This window comes from Phoxinus phoxinus (genome assembly GCF_949152265.1).
Source record: "Phoxinus phoxinus genome assembly, chromosome: 12".
NCBI classification, from domain to species: domain Eukaryota; kingdom Metazoa; phylum Chordata; class Actinopteri; order Cypriniformes; family Leuciscidae; genus Phoxinus; species Phoxinus phoxinus.
In genome coordinates this window covers 20,233,715-20,250,430 of record NC_136887.1, presented here as the reverse complement: position 1 = coordinate 20,250,430, position 16,716 = coordinate 20,233,715, and the positions used below count along the sequence as shown (strand labels likewise).

The window sequence follows — 16,716 nt, the reverse complement described above, 5'->3', positions numbered from 1 at the left end:
TGGACAACAGTGTTGTTCTTCTTGTGAACCCTGCATGAGGGCGCAGTTGGTTGTGAGTCTGGGAAACACCCTCGGTGACGGAGTCGAGCGCCGTGTGTGTGGAGGGAGGAGAGAGCGAGACGGAGATGGAGGTGGATGTGATAAGAATGCTTATAAGCTGAGACAATACGTGAAAACATTTTTTTTCTTGCTCAATGACAGCTTAAGATATTTTCGCTGTTTCGTTATAGCCTATTACTAAACATCCGAAAGGGGCAAATATCGGTAAGTGAAATATGTGTCTAAGCGGTAGGATGCTAGGGCGACAAACGTATGGCTGCATTTAAAAGCAAGCTAGCCCGCTGTATGTTGAAAAGAAAGGCCAATATAGGTGGTGTGAATGAAAGAAGAGGGCTTCTTTCTTGGGTGGGCATGTTTTGAGAGGTGTGGTGGAGGGATGAAGGCGGTGTTGATATCGAGACGGCAGCGGCTCTTCTATCGGCTCTTCATATGTGCTGTCGGACTCATCGCCATCACCTGCTTCGCTCAAATTCTTCATGTAACAGGTGCGTTTATTCATTAACACAAATCTCTCCGCTGCTAATAATGATATTTTGTTAAATGTTTGGTTTGTGCGTATTTCCCGTGTAACCTTATCTTACGCACACACACAATTGAGTAGCCTATTTTTCATTGTCTTGAAGATGTGGAACATGATTCTTTAACAAGTGTCTGTCATAATGTGTTTCTGTGATGCAATGTGGCTGTGAATCAACCGTATTATGCAGCTATAATGGTCAAATCCAATAATTAGACCCACAAGGAATGAAGAATTGTGGGAGTGTGTGTGACTGCCATAAATAATCCACCATAAATTAAACACGAGGTTCTCAGAAATATGTAGACCTATTATTTTTGACATACATCAAGTGATGTCACAGTAAAACCCCAAAAGGAGTTGGGGAGGAGGAGAGCAGCAGGGAATAACTGATCTGCAGGGGTGGCAGACCATGGCAGGCACATAATTGCCTTTCTCTAAAGGGCATCACTTGGACAGCTGCTTCAGCCTGACGTATTTCACAGTGACCTCTCCAGAATCTCTCGAGCATTGTTACCTGCACATCACACCTGTGTGGGCCATCACTATCACTCATCGTCAGAGGTTGAAGGGTTGAATCAGCTGGGGTTTAGAAGTTCTTCAGACATCAGAGAAGATCAGTCCAGCTGTGTCTATTTAATCATTTTCCATTTTTAGAGGTACCAACTTTCTGTTAAAATTTAAGTGCTTATATGGAGCAGATAAAAACAGCTGTTTTTTGACAATTAAATTAATATGACAGACTATAATGGCATAGGAACCAAATGTTTACATATGTAGGTCCACCCCAAATGAAAATTCTGTTGTAATTTACTCACCCAATTGTCGTTTCGAACCTGGAACACAAATTAAGGTATTTTGAAAAATGCGTCAATGTTTTTATTATTATTTCTGTCAGGACCACTATCGTCAAATACGATTGACAATTAGCATACAGTTTGGATTGGCGGCATGGTTCTGTTCTGGGCGAGAACTCCCTGCGCATCCATGCAGCCTAGCATGGATAAGAGCAGGGAGAGCAGCAATAACTCCCCTTAGGGTAAACAGAACAGAACCAACATGAATGCATTGCAGATATCATTAATTCAAGATTTTAAAGTACAACATAATTCGAGAATTTATTCTGATTCAAAGGGGAATCAGACTGCCAAATCCTGACTGGCGAGAGGAGGAGCTGGGGATGGAGGAGGGTAATCAGCTCCTGAGAAACGCCATAGCTGCTGATAATACTGAAGGAGCTTATGTGTACAGTGATATAGGCATCGTATTCCCATAGGTAGACGTGGATCAACTGATGCGAGTTGACGAACGTGACCAGCCCAAACTGACGCTACGCTTAATTATTATTCATTTTATTTACTGAATTGACAGTCAGTAGGGTCCAAAATTGTTTGGACCCCAACATTCTTCAAAATATTTTCTGTTAGGTACCATAGAATAAAGAAAGGCATACAGGTTTGAAATGACATGAGGGTGAGTAAATGATGGCAGAATTTTCATTTTTAGTTTAACTATCATTTTAAGACTAGGGACAATTAGTTGATGCACAACTAAAAATATATATTTTAAAGTACTCCCAATTAATCGACTGACAATGATCTGATAAAATATATATCATAAAAGTTTGAGAGAAAGCTGTTTATTATTGAGAATATAGCATGTCACACCTGAGGATAGTCAACTTCCCCATGATTTGTACCAGCGGTGACATTTCCACACCCTGTCGAAAAGCACACACAGATGCTGACATAGATGAGGGGGGAAATGTATAATGTGACCTGCTTCTATGTCGTCATTCTTCTGTGTTGCTTATAATTTGAAATTTTTCTCAGTGCCTCTTAACTTTTCCAGCTTTGTCTGTGTGAGTAATGAGTTCCTCTGGGAGGCTGAGTCTGAATGTTAAGCAGCTTCTAAAAAGTGCCCTTGAAATTTACAGATGAATGAAAGAGTGTGATTTTATTTTAGTACCTGTAGCTTAACTTTAATAATAGACTGGAACATTACCATGTCAATCACAATGAATGTTTAGATGTGGATCTATAGACATGTCAAAAACTAGAGAAACTATATAGCCTACTAGAATTAGATGTTAACATCTTAGCAATTGACAATAGGCCATTCAATATTTGGTGATGACCTTAAAGCTACACTGTGTAGGAATTACTCCCATCTAGCAGTGATATTGTATATGACTACCAACTGAATATTACTTTCTAGCCCCTCCCATTCCGAGGGCGTTTTAACACCTACGGTGGCCGTATAATTTCAAATCTGCCGGCAGTCGCGAGTAATCTCCCCCTAGCATTCGTCAATGTGCCACTGAGTGTAAAAACACAAAAGGCGAAGCTAGAATTTCCTGGTATGTCCCTCTTTGGCTAATGTATTTTCAAGATGGAGGCGCAACATGGCTTCCGCCATTCGAGCAGCACACCCGTATGTATCCTAAATGGCCTATTCTACGCTTACAAGAATACTTGATTAGTTGGTAGAAGTAATTATACATTAATTATATGCATATAATTTTGAAAGAACAAAGTGGTTTTTGCTAAGAATCAACTTAAAAAAATGACACAGTGTAGCTTTAAAAAATTAACAGTAAACTTAGTAAAAAAAAAAAAAAATCTAATTATAAAAAAGTAATTTTCAAATATATAGGTTTCTGTTATGTGTAAATCATGTTCTCTTGAATCAGGGTTAGTTCACCCAAAAATGAAAATTCTGTCAGTAATTACTCATCCTCATGTTGTTCCAACCCAAGATATTTGTTAAAATAGTCCAAGTGACTACAGTGGCTCAACCTTAAGTTGAGCCACATCAAGCGACGATAATACTTTTTGTGCGCAAAAAAAAACGACTTTATTCAACCATCTCTTCTCTTCCATGTCATTCTTCTAAGCTGTTGACGTAGTGTAACAGTGCAGCGCTTCTGGGTTGTACGTCAGAACGTAGGCTCACTATTGGCCGACGCTGGTCATGTGTGATGCTGGTCATGCGTGTGATGCTGGCCAATAGTGAGCCTACGTTCTGACGTACAACCCAGAAGCGCTGCACTGTTACACTACGTGAACTCACTCAGAGGCCCAGACAGAAGAAAATGAATAGTTGAATGAAGTCGTTATTTTTTAAATAAAAATATACGGGTTTGCGCACAAAAAGTATTCTCGTCACTTGATAAACTTAAGGTTGAGCTACTGTAGTCACTTGGACTATTTTAATGATGTCTTTACTAACTTTTCTGGGTTGGCAGATATCAATTGCCTAGCAGCCTATTAAGGAGTGAGCCAGCTCTCAGATTTAATCAAACATATCTTAATTTGTCTTCCGAAGATGAACGAAAGTCTTACGGGGTTGGAACAACAAGAGGGTGAGTAATTACTGACAGAATTTTCATTTTTTGGTGAACTAACCCCTTAATATTGTGTACATATTTTCATATGCAGGCATTCAACCTATTGCAGTTATATTTGGAACTGATTAGTTTGCATATGCAAATGAGAACTATCTTTGTCATTTGGTTCTTGAGAAGACCACACCCTCTCTGGGCTCAAGTCCAGTTCCACACCACTCATTAATCACTGCTTTTGGATCAGGTTTCCATGGGAACTTTAGAGGATGGGAGGAAGCATTCTGATTGCCTCAATCTTTTGCCTATTTTTAAATAAGTTGGAGTTTAAGTTAGATATAGCCTGTCCAAAAGCCTGGAAAAATTATTAAATTAGAATAGAATGCAGAATACAAACATTTTTACTACACTTGCACCCTGCACTGTATCTTTGGTGTATATCTATTGTCTTAAGAAAGCTAAATTTGTGCCATTCCAATGGCTTTCATAAAAAAAGGACATCTTGGACCAATTCAACTGTATAAGTAAAAAAGATAAAGGTATTTTTTATGCATTTTTACAGCCCATTCCAAAGAGGATTCAGACCTGACCTGGGCCGGGCGTAAACTAACCCAGCAAATCATCGAGGATAACCAGACATCAAGCACACCCAGAGCTGGTGAGTGAAAGCCTGAGGAGTTTTCTCTCTCTCTTTATTCTCCTGTCTTTCTGTATCACATCCAACCATATCTCGCTACCTTTCCCCCTGTCTCCTCATTCTGTGAACTGATGCAGACAGGTGCCCTCTTCATAGTAAAGCCCCCTTTGAGGCTTGTGTTACTAAGCAACAGAATCCCTAATTTCAGAACAGAGGATAGTCTGTTTTAAGCATTCAAAGTGTGCCACTTTAGAGAGATACGTCATGCCCTTTTTTTCCTTCAATCAACTCCACAAATCACTCATCGACAGAGGTTTCGCCTTTTCCATTTCTGTCCTCTTTTCATTTCCCACCTTCCAAATCACTCACTTTTTGATTTATTGATCTCATCTTTAGAAACAAGATTGTGAGTGTGTGTTTTTTTTCCACCAAATAAATGTTCAGTGGCTCGGGATTGATCCTTGCACGGGGTTGCACCTTCTGAAGTTTTATACATGATACTGTTGTCAGTGTCATGAATTACATTTCTATAATTTAAAGGGATAGTCCACCCTAAAATGAAAATGAAGTCATAATTTACTCACCCTGGTGTTGTCCAAATGGAGCCTTTCTTTTGTTTTCAGACCACAAAACCAGAAATTATATATATTTATTAAATAACCACTCGCAGTCCATGTCAAGCTTTAAAAAAAGAAAAGAAAAGAAAAAGATGCAGAAGTATGTCAGAATGGCCCCATGCAACACGTGTTGTATAGTCCAAGTGGGGTATATGGGTTTATTGAAAAACAGAACGAAATTTTATGTATTATTTAACAGAAATCCTGACCTTGTCCGTTGGTGTTCGGTGCAGGGCACGCATTCATGACACTCTATTAGCGCTCCCGTTCACTAATAAAAATGCGACCTAAAATACAATCCATGTAGCCTACTTTCTTCTCTGAGGTGAATATATCCGTTCTGTTTGTCGTAAAAAGAAGCTGTCGCATTTACATCAACTGTCATTTTGACTGTCATCTAACAACTGAGATATTTAACTCGGTGAAGAAAGTACACGGATACTTTTTGAGGATTTTTAGGAGTTGTATTACATTTAGCAATACATGTAATATATAACACGTGTGGCATGGGACCATTCTGTAAAAAAAAAGAAGCTTGATTGTGGTGGTTATTCACTGTCATTATATGGACAAGCGCAAGTGGGACAGGGTTTTTTTTTTTATTCTCCTTTTTTGGTCCTAAAAAGAAAGAAGGGTATACGGCATTAGAACAACCCCAGGGTGAGTAAATGATGACTTAATTTTCATTTTAGGGTGAACTATCCCAAGGTGTTTTATTCACTGAATATAATTCACTTTAATAACATAAAAAACACTGTTTTCCTAATGATTATTTGCTTGCATTGTTCACACATCACAAAAGGATTATATGAAGTTATTTCATTTTTAATGACATTTAATTCTTCATTTACATTCACATTTACATTTATCCATTTAGCAGACTCTTTTATCCAAATCTCACAAATGAGAATAGAAGCAGTCAAACTAACAGTAGGACAACTATCTCAGTTCAATCTAACGCAGTACATGTAAAAAAAAAATATATATATATATATATATATATATATATTTTTTTTAATAGATAGAATAGAAGAGAAAGTGTTATTATTACTGGATCGAGTGCTGCCGAAAAAGATGCGTCTTCATCTGTATATATTATACTGTATATACTTCTGTATATATACAGAAGTATATATGTATATATATACACTCAATCTGTATATATTATTATTCTTGCTTATATGTCATTACTATTAAGTGAAAGTTGTTTGCAAGGCTTATAAATATTTAAAAACAGCTAACTAATGTATCAGTGGTAGTGTAGGCTGAGCAGATCACTTTTGGAGGACAAACGTAATAACATGTAATGCTCTAAAAGACCTTAAAATCATTACACCCCTTCAATTATTCATAAATCCTTCTAATTTATGAAATTCAATAAGGGAGTACTTGGTCAATTTAATCTTAGATGTAACCGAGCAGCTGTTGGTTCCAGCTACAGTATGCATTGCGTTAACAGATTGGATATTATTTCTCAGAATAATAATCAAGACATATTCCCCATTACATTTGGCATATTATCTAGTGAAATGGCACTTAAAATAATTGATACATGTAGCAAATTAGATGCAAAGTTTGTACATTAGGAAAATAAAAGTGAGACGTTAAAAAACTTAAGAGCTCTGATTGTGATTATTCTGTGCATTTAAAGGGGTGTGATTTCCTCCCTCGTCTCTTTATTTCATGGCTGTTTATTAGACAGCTGGCCTCTTTAAGGCAGTCAGAGCAAGAACAGTCTTCACACTGATTGCATCTCAAGAAGCTGTGGGCTAAAGTATCACCAGTCCTCTGATTTAACTAGGCCTTCTCTTCCTGGCCTCTCTGCACTATTACAGATTAGCTTAAAGGCTGGTCAATTCAATTGCCACTTAGTTACAATAGACAAAAGCTTCTTAACAACCTTAAGTTAAATGCAGCACATTCTCTTGATAAAGGCTACAGTGCACCAATGAAGTGAGAACCGCACAGCACTAGATAGGTTTGTGTTTTCACAGATTAAATCCAATTTTCTTGGCCTTCTTTTGTCGTCGCCCCCCCCCCCCCCCCCCCCCATCTAAAATACTGTATACACATCTGAATATGCGTTAATGTGGTAAATGTGATTAGCATACATTTCAGTTCAGACCAGAGCTGTCAAGATTGTTTCATATGGAGGGGTTTCAGAATATTGTAAGCCTTGCTTTATGGATTGCATATAGTTTCTCTGTGCTACTGTATGCTGTAGTCCTAATGTTCTTTTAAACCCATTTACATTTTTTTTTTTAAATGAACTTTTCCACCCAGCTATCCATGAATTTCCAGAGGACATCTTCACTAAGGGACAGAGGAGGCATGGGGCAATTCTACTGCATGTGTTCTGTGTAAGTATGCCACAGTCCAGTGATAAATATACAGAGAACTGTTTGGTGCAATCATTGACCGTATCAGGCAAAGTACACTACTGTTCAAAAGTTTAGGGTCTTTTTAATTCTTTAATTCAGCAAGGATGGATTACATTGATCAAATGTGACTGTAAAGTAATTTATACATTATAATGTTACAAAAGATTTCTGCTTCTAATAAATGCTGTTCTTTTGAATGTTCTATTAATCAAAAAAATCCAGAAAATATATGCGCAAAAATATTAAGCGGCTGTTCTCAACATTGCTAAGGAATGTTTATTGAGCATCAAATCAGCATATTAGAATGATTTCTGAAGGATCATGTGACACTGAAAACTGGAGTAATGTTGAAAATTCAGCTTTGCCATCACAGGAGCGAATTAAAATTTAAAATATATACAAATAGTGATAATGCTTTAAAATACGGATTTTATATTTTAACATTAGTTAATTGTAGTAGATAACATGAACTATGACCAATATTCTGCATCATTTATTAAACTTAATGTTAATTTCAACATTTCTAAAATACAAGTTTTATCTGTTAACATTAGTTAATGCATGTGAACTAACATGAACGTGAGATTTTTAATAAACTAACATCAATAAACGTTAATAAATGCTGTAAAAATATTTTGCTCATTGTTAGTTAATGCATTAAGTAAGGTTAACAAATGAGACCGTATTTGTAAAGTGTTACCGATATAATATAACTGATATAACCTGTTAATTTCCTATTTTTTTGTTCTTTTTAACTTAATTTTTAAGTTTTTTAGTACAAGTTTTAAATTTGACTTGAATACTAGTTTGACTTGTAGAATTCTAGTTTGTGATTTGACTTGTTTGCAATAATGATGCATAGCAAAATTCAAAATAAAGACTTCATGCAGTACAGTCTTTGATAGCACTGTGTTTGTGAAGGTTAAGTAATGGATCTCTGCTGACCCGTCTTCTGTGTGCTGTTGTGACCACAGGCAGTTTATATGTTCTATGCCCTTGCTATTGTCTGCGATGTCTACTTTGTCCCCTCTCTGGAAAAAATCTGTGCGGTGAGTGTAGTTTGTTACTACTAGCAGGAATCTCAATGTCACTGTGTAATAGCAGACCATATTCTGAGCTGGAGTTTGTATTTTCAGAATCTGCACCTCAGTGAGGATGTTGCAGGGGCCACCTTCATGGCAGCAGGCAGCTCCGCACCCGAGCTTTTCACATCTTTGATCGGTCAGTATCAGGCAATGTTTTTTTTGCAATGCGTTGTTAGTGTAAATACGTTGTCAATAAGCAGTTGTCTCTTCATATCAGGTGTGTTCATCACCAAGGGAGACCTGGGGGTGGGGACTATTGTGGGATCAGCTGTCTTCAACATCCTGGTCATCATCGGAGTTTGTGGAATCTTTTCTGGACAGGTAGATTATTCTTGTTTTATTAAATATAAAACTAATTAATTTTTTGTGTGTGTTTCTTGTGACTTTTCACCATTCCTGCTTCACAGACCATCATTCTGACCTGGTGGCCGCTCTTCCGCGACTCCACCTTCTACATCCTCTCTGTGTTGGCCTTGATTCTGGTAAGCAGCACTATATTGATCTGTCTGTATTTTGTAGTCACACTTAATTAAGGACATTCATGTAATTACTGTTGTGTATTTCAGACCATATATGATGACAAAGTAATCTGGTAAGTGTGCCAAATTCATTATAAAGGAGGAGTAATAATCTTCATTGACATTTAAGTGAATCATAAACATCACTGTTGTAGGTGGGAGACTATAATCCTCATATCAATGTATGGAGTTTACATCCTCATCATGAAGTGAGTATTTAACATTTTTACTTACCAGTCAAAATATAATTTATAATAATAAGATGAAATATAATCTGTAATATGTATTTATTTAACTTATTTACATACTTCTTGGTCAGTGTATCATTTCCACAATGTATAATATTAGATTGTGTGTGTCCGTTTCAAGGTTTAACAGTCAGATTTTGAGCTGGGTGGAGCAGAGGTTTGGTATCCCAGGCCATCCGTGTTTGGTGAGCAGTCTGTGCAGAGATGTGTCGGTAGGAGAGGCAAGCCCCCACTGTGACACCTCCATGATCCTCTTGAAGAAAGGTGTGTGTGTGTGGGTGGAGGGTGGAGCTGTGTGGATCATACTGAGAGGTTGTGCATTATATAGTACCACGTCTCTCTTTCTCTCAGGTCAGAATGCGGGTGGCCAGGACTCCCCGGTGGTGATGGTGGATGAGTTGATGAGTCTACACCCTCACCAGTTCTCTTTCTCAGAGGCAAGCCTCCGTGTCATGATCACGCCCCACTTCTCCCCCCGCACTCGCCTCAGCATGGCCGGACGCATGCTCATCACTGAGGTACTGGCTGGATGCTTGCTCGCTTTTTGCATGTCTGGATGGGACAGCAGCACTTCAGTTGCGCAACCAAGAATATAAATGATCAGGCTAATTTCATGTATGGATTAAAGGAAGCAATTAATAAAGTTCTCATGTATGTTTTATTTGTGTATCAAATTTGTCTGAAAAGGTGGCTACAAAAAATAATTTTGTCTTGTTTTCCAGTAAAGATACAGGTGTGAAAAAAACTAATTTGTGTAGGTTTCAAAAGAACAACATTTATTTGAAATATATTGATAAAATCTTTTGTAACATTATAAATGTCTTTACTGATACTTTTGATCAATCCAAATTTGTATGCATCTTTGCTAAATAAAATTAATTTTAAAAAAGCATCATACTGACAGTGTATATTGGGTGTATCTTGAATTATTTTTCTTGTTTTAAGCATAAATCAAAAGGTTCAGTCAGAAAATATTGCATTTGAGATAAGAAAAAGTATTCAATACATATTCTTATAAAGTCTTATTATCTTACACACAGTGTTTAATCTCAAATTATAATATTGCTTAATGTTCTATTGGAAAACAAAATAAGAAAAATAGATTAAGAAAAAAATCAGTGCTTCTGCTAAAATTCCTTGGGAGAGTTTTAAATGGATACAAATGAGACAATTGTTCACATTTAGTAGGAAATATGTAATTGTTTTTTTTTTCCTTCAGGAGAAAAAAGTGAGAAGCAGGAGTTTCCATTTGAGCTCATTTAATGTCATTGCTGTCTTGGAGAAATAATAAAGAGATCTCATTTATGGTTTCTCTTTCCTATGGGTCCTTTAACACGACCCTCCTACTGTAACATCTGCAACAGGTATGATGGTGACTGATCCAGTCCTCAGAACGTCTGCTGTCATTTCCTGTATACTCTTCAGATGTCAGCAATAGTATTTCTATCTATAGGTTCAGCCATCCTCAGACACTACTCCTGATTTCAATTAAACCCCTGAAGATCTTATGTAACCACCATTTTGTTATTTGTTTGGGCTAATGCTTTATTCCATCTACAATTGTTCACATGACTTGCTTGTTGTCTTGACTCTTGCAGCTCTCGCATGTCATCTTTAAGAGGCCCTAGTGCTTTACTTTGGTCTTGCGGTGTGTTCTGCAAGCTTGACTCTTCAACTCTGTCTTCACCATTTCTCATCTAACCGAATCTCAATCGGTTGAAGGGGGTCACATTGGGTCTCCCCTGCACAGTGTACATCTCTCACATCTTCTGCCTGTCTTCCACAGAGGCAGAGACTAATTCGAAACAGGAGCCCTGGAGACAGCAGCGGCAGCGGATCAGGGGACACTGCCGGCCAAGATGGTCCAGGCATGGAGGGGGTTCCTTGGGGTCTGGAGAATGGAGGGGCCCTTGAGAGTGAAACGCAACCCCTGGAGGAACCCAGACAGAGGGGCCAAGGAGAGGAGTTAGAACGTGTAGCAGATATAGAGGATGCTCAGCCTGAAGAGGAAGAAGAAGAAGAAGAGGCAGATGAAGAACAACCCTTCAGACCTCTTACTGTGCCAGGTGAGTGAATATTTAGGATGAATTACAGATGTTTTTTTTAAACAATTCGCAATCGATCCACAATTAACAAAAGTAACAAAAATATTAATTTAACAACCAATGATATGTATCATGAGTATTTTTAATATATGAGGCAAGTAAGCTTTTTTCGTGGAATCCTTATAGTACTCTGTGATGTTGATGAAAAATGAGATTCATTCAGAATCATTTTAGAATTTGATTATGACTCCCTGAATCAAAAAACAAACTGAATCACGCGGTACATAAACATTCCCACCTCTAGTGGGTATGTTTATAAATGAGACCAAAACATTAAATTAAAACATTATTCAGAATAACGGGACAACACATTGAGTTTATTGTGGTTCATCTGTCTCGGTTTTTCCCCCACATCCTGATTAGGAGAATGGTCCTCATTTTTAGCCCATTAAGGACCATAATCCATTAGTCTAAGAGCCATTTCTAGATAATGGGACCATGCATTTTAGATTTGTACACTAGTGTTATGATTACAGAAAAGTGATGAGAGCTCTCAAATCTCTCGGGGCTGATGCGCCTTGCAATCAAATGAACTCCATCACTGCTGAACAATTGAACATGTTACTGAAGATGACAGGAAGGGTGAAAATGCAATTTGAAGAGCTCAAAAGGGATCCCTTTGAAACGTTTCAGTAAAAGAAAGGAAAACAAAGAGAGATCATTAATGTTTCATTCAAGTATCATTGTCTATGTTCTGTGACATTTGAATGTATGTGATACTCTCTTTGTCCTGTAGGTGGCGTTAAGGAGCCTTGCATGAAATGGTAATGACTTGAAGTATTTTATCCACAGAGGGGCGCTGGGAGCAAGTGAAGTGGTTGTTTTCATGGCCTTTAGGCTGCCTGCTGTACTACACTGTCCCCAACTGTGTTTCGCCGCGCTGGGAGCGCTGGTTCATGGTTACCTTTGTGGCCTCAACACTCTGGATTGCCGTGTTCTCCTACCTCATGGTGTGGATGGTGAGATCAGCCCTTCGGTGCTCATTGTCACTGCAAAAACACCATGTGGAAATGTTTGTTTGTCTCAAAATATATAGAACGGCCTAATTTCTGTTTAACATACAATATCTTTGTTGCAGGTCACGATCATCAGTTTTACATTGGACATTCCAGATGTTGTCATGGGTATTACCTTTCTAGCAGCAGGCACCAGTGTCCCAGACTGCATGGCTAGTCTCATAGTTGCCCGTCAAGGTGCTAAGATCACCCCACTTTTCCTTTTCTTGACCACATATTCAGTTTTATCGATGAATGAATGTGTCTGGTGCTGCAGGTATGGGAGACATGGCAGTGTCCAACTCTATCGGCAGCAACATCTTTGACATTCTGCTGGGTCTTGGTTTCCCATGGGCTTTGCGCACTCTAGTGGTTGATTATGGGTCAATAGTGAGTTTTAATTTTTATTATTAGGAATGCATTGCGAATCTTTCTCAAACTATTTTGGATGGATCCACACAAATTTAAGTAAAAAAAAACTAGTATTTAAAAATAATACAATAATCTTAAAAAAAAAATTAATAATGAAATGAAATTAATATATTTAAAGCAAAAAATATATATATTTGATTTATTTCGCCATATGAAACAGAATGTTGTGTATTGTGCAGTATTTTTGTGTTATTTATATACTATTGTAGTTTTTATTAATATTTTGGATTTAGCTTTTATTTTCATTTTAGTGTTATAAGTTTTAGTTATTTTATGTGCTTTTGTCATTTTTATTAGTTAAAAAAAAAATCAGGTTTTAGTTGACACTGACAAATAGCTAAATTTCAAAATAAAAACCTCGGGTCAGAAAATATTTAGAATACTAATATTAATACCCCTGGTCCTGCGCGCTGTGTGCCATGTTCTCACAGCAGTTTCTCCTGGTCTTCCTCTAGGTCTTCATTAACAGTAAGGGGCTGGTGTACTCTGTGATTCTCCTTCTCGCTTCTGTTTTTCTTACTGTAAGTTCATCGTTGAGAATTTGACAACTCTCGTCTCATGTTATTTTGTAATGTTTGTCTCATGGCATGTACACGGTCTGTTTTCTGTCTGTCTGCACAGGTGCTGAGCGTGCACCTGAACCACTGGAGGCTGGACCGGAGGTTAGGCCTTGGGCTTATGTTCCTGTACGTCATCTTCCTGCTCTGCGCCATCTGCTTTGAGAAACTCTAGATCACACTATTCGTGTTGTTCTTAGCTGTAGGAGAGATCTAGTCATAGATCACCATATTTTAGCCCCAGTCACTGCCTTATTAGTAGCGGTTATTTCAGCCATGGTTTGAACCGTGACTCTGCTCTGGTGCGTTAAGAACAGTCAAGTTCTACACGCGGCTTTTAGCCAATCACCCGCTAGACAGTGCTGCCAAACTCAAGGAGACTGTACTGCATACTGTACCTCGGAAACATTTCTACTTAACACACAGAGCTTCTTTAAGAGAACAAAAATCCGTTTCAATTACAAGAATTTATAAAGCAGTGTTAAATGTTTACAGCACACGGAACACTTCCTCTAACCTCGCCTTTTGCATATTTCTATTCTGAAATCTTGTAATCACAGTCAAGCATGGTGCGAAGAAAAAAAACTGACATTGGAAAAGTGTTACTACTGAAAAAAAGATTTCTAATAACTCTTGTAACAGAGATACACTCAATTTATTGCATTACTTTGCCTTATTTATTTTTAATGTTAGCTCTGTAAAAAAAAATTGGTTTTGAGGATTTTGCTGTTTTAGTATATTTAAGAGCAGTCTGTTACTTTTTGTGTTGTTCCTTAAAAAAGAGAATATTGTGGTATTTTGGAAGACAGTTGTTCTAGTATTACTGATTAACCAAAAACATCCCCTATCTTTGGTAAGTGTTTACATACCAAACATGCAGAGTTTTATATAAAGTGTCACTTAGAGGTGTCTGTTGCACATTTTGATATGTTGTAATGAAATAGTCACTTTTGTGCCCCACTGCAACATGAACTATGAACATGAGAAGTAACAATCAATTAAATTGTATAATTAAAATGTAGCCATTATTCACAAATAACTGCTTTATACACAGGCCTTTATAATTTAATGAATATATTTTCACACTATGAATGACACCTTTATAAACAACAGACCTTAATTGGTCTTTGCACCAAATGAAAATGTTTGGAATTCAATAGTCAATATAATCTTATAAACAATATAATCCTATACTGCATACTGTCTATGGAACAGATAATTAATTATTAATATGTATTAATATAATATATCAACAATCAAATTCATCCACTGTTTGATCTGAAATTTATTTGGTTAATTCTGGTACAGCTATTTTTGACCTTTGTATCCTGATTAAACATGCTTATGTTTCAGTTATGTTGTATATTTAATTTGTATTGCTTAAAAAGTCCCGTTTTTTTCTTGCTTGTGGTTTGCAGTTCTCTTAGTACTAATGAGCAAAATTGTTAATTATTTAATTTCTCTACTTAAATGTCCTGAAGATTTTCATCCTATCACTCATGATAAAAGGTATGTGTTAAAGTAATGTGAGAAAAAAATAGTAACTGATATAAGTTTCAGCCTGACTGCTGTACACATCTTATTATGCCACTGTTTAAGGTTTAGTTCTTTCCTGTTTATTTTCATTTGAAACGTCACATAATGATGATATGGCTTATTATTACTATCTCACCATTTGTTACAGTTCTGTCTATATTCTTAAAGATATGTTGTTGAGTGCAATAAAACAAGGTCTGTGCAATACCGAAGATCATCACTCTAATGTGTCATTTGCATTGTTCCCCATTTGAAATAAAGTTTCATATTGTGAAAACATAAGTCTAGAGATTCTTAAGAGTTTATTTATACACATTATGGGAACTACATTTTTACGGAAGAATGTTGCATAATCTCATGGAAACTCTTTTAACTAAATGGATACACATTTATCATAAGAACATTTATATCTGTGATCTAGCAGTGTGTTCAGATGTTAAGAAGTGTGTTTATCAGTACATTTGTATATAATTTATTTTAAAATGCTTGAAGCAAGCTTTATAACTTACACAGGCCCAGCGTAATAAAACAAGAGAGACATTTACAATATTGTTCACTATGCTCAAGACATTAGGGTCAGTAAGATGTTTATTTTTTTTGTACATAAATTTGTACTCTTATTCCACAACATTTACTCCATTCACTTTTATTTCTATTTGTAAAATTGAATGGAGTTTTTTTTTTTTAATTTTATTGAAATATAAAATCTTTTTATTATTATAACTTCCCCAAAAGTACTAAGAAATGTTTCTTGAGCATCAAATCAGCATATTAATATGATTTCTGACGGATCACTAAAGACAGGAGTAATGATGCTGAAAATTCAGCTTTGCCATCACAGGAATAAATTACATTTTCAAATATATTCAAATAGAAAACTGTTATTTTTAATTGTAATAATATTAAAAAAATTTACTGTGTTTACTGTATTTTTGAGCAAATAAATGTGAGCATGAGACTTTTTCAAAAACATTAAAAAAATCTTTCGACCCTAAAATTTTTAATGGTACCAGTGTGTATTTCTTGACATTTGTTAACTTATTAACAAATGAGCATAGCATACACTGATATATTAAGTGATTTTTTTAATAAGAATTTTAGTTAACTAAACCACATATAAGAATAATTTGTTTTTGAGGAAACATTCTCATCAATCTATACTAATAATATATGTATATAGGGCCTACTGATTTATGTCAAATATGGCTTTTCTTCAAAGTACACTCACACACACACACGCACACACGCACACACAATTGTTCTTTATTATGTTCTTGTTGTTTTGTTTCTTTCTGTTTTTGGACACAAAGACGGTTGAAGATGAGAGATGTTACGGTTTAACACTTTCACCTGCAATTTCAGAAACTCAGAGACGACACAATCCATCACCGCACTACGCTGTTTGTTCATTTGGCACCAAACCTTTGTGTCGTATGATATACCTTTCACTTTGATAAATACAGCAAAAGAGAAACCAGCAATGTCCCAGGACACACGTCATCTGGTGCGTAAGAGAGTATTCATGGATTGCTTTGAATGTGTAACAAGGATTGAATGTGACAGTGTCTAACTTTGATGTCACTGAGAACAGAATTATCCCAAAAATAAACAAATGCTTCGGTCCTACTTTATAGGCTATTAAATGTTATGTGCTAACATTTAAATAAATCATTTGATACCATGCA

The 16,716-nt window shown here is 36.5% G+C and overlaps 1 protein-coding gene across 3 annotated transcripts; it reads left to right on the top strand.

The window, feature by feature from the left end:
* The first annotated feature begins 76 nt into the window (after nucleotides 1–76).
* Nucleotides 77–15,304, top strand: slc24a6a (solute carrier family 24 member 6a). 3 transcript variants are annotated; one of them, XM_079630455.1, is made up of 18 exons: nucleotides 141–264; nucleotides 357–545; nucleotides 4,483–4,578; nucleotides 7,458–7,534; nucleotides 8,530–8,604; nucleotides 8,692–8,776; nucleotides 8,858–8,961; nucleotides 9,048–9,122; nucleotides 9,207–9,232; nucleotides 9,314–9,367; nucleotides 9,528–9,670; nucleotides 9,758–9,924; nucleotides 11,193–11,472; nucleotides 12,304–12,470; nucleotides 12,590–12,704; nucleotides 12,784–12,896; nucleotides 13,394–13,459; nucleotides 13,560–15,304. In XM_079630455.1, exons 2-18 carry the CDS (start codon nucleotides 380–382, stop codon nucleotides 13,668–13,670), a joined length of 1,920 nt encoding a protein of 639 aa, XP_079486581.1. In that variant the 5' UTR covers nucleotides 141–264; nucleotides 357–379; the 3' UTR covers nucleotides 13,671–15,304. The 3 variants fall into 3 exon arrangements, 2 of the variants coding, with proteins under 2 accessions (XP_079486580.1, XP_079486581.1); XM_079630454.1 differs by having other exon boundaries at nucleotides 77–545; XR_013799722.1 differs by lacking the exon at nucleotides 12,784–12,896 and having other exon boundaries at nucleotides 77–545; nucleotides 13,560–13,631.
* The last annotated feature ends 1,412 nt before the right edge of the window (nucleotides 15,305–16,716 follow it).

Coding starts and splice junctions, on each gene's coding strand:
- slc24a6a (XM_079630454.1), top strand. CDS start 380: ATGAAAGAAGAGGGCTTCTTTCTTGGGTGGGCATGTTTTGAGAGGTGT. Junction 546..4,482: donor TCAAATTCTTCATGTAACAG/GTGCGTTTATTC, acceptor GCATTTTTACAG/CCCATTCCAAAGAGGATTCA. Junction 12,897..13,393: donor TGGTTGATTATGGGTCAATA/GTGAGTTTTAAT, acceptor GTCTTCCTCTAG/GTCTTCATTAACAGTAAGGG.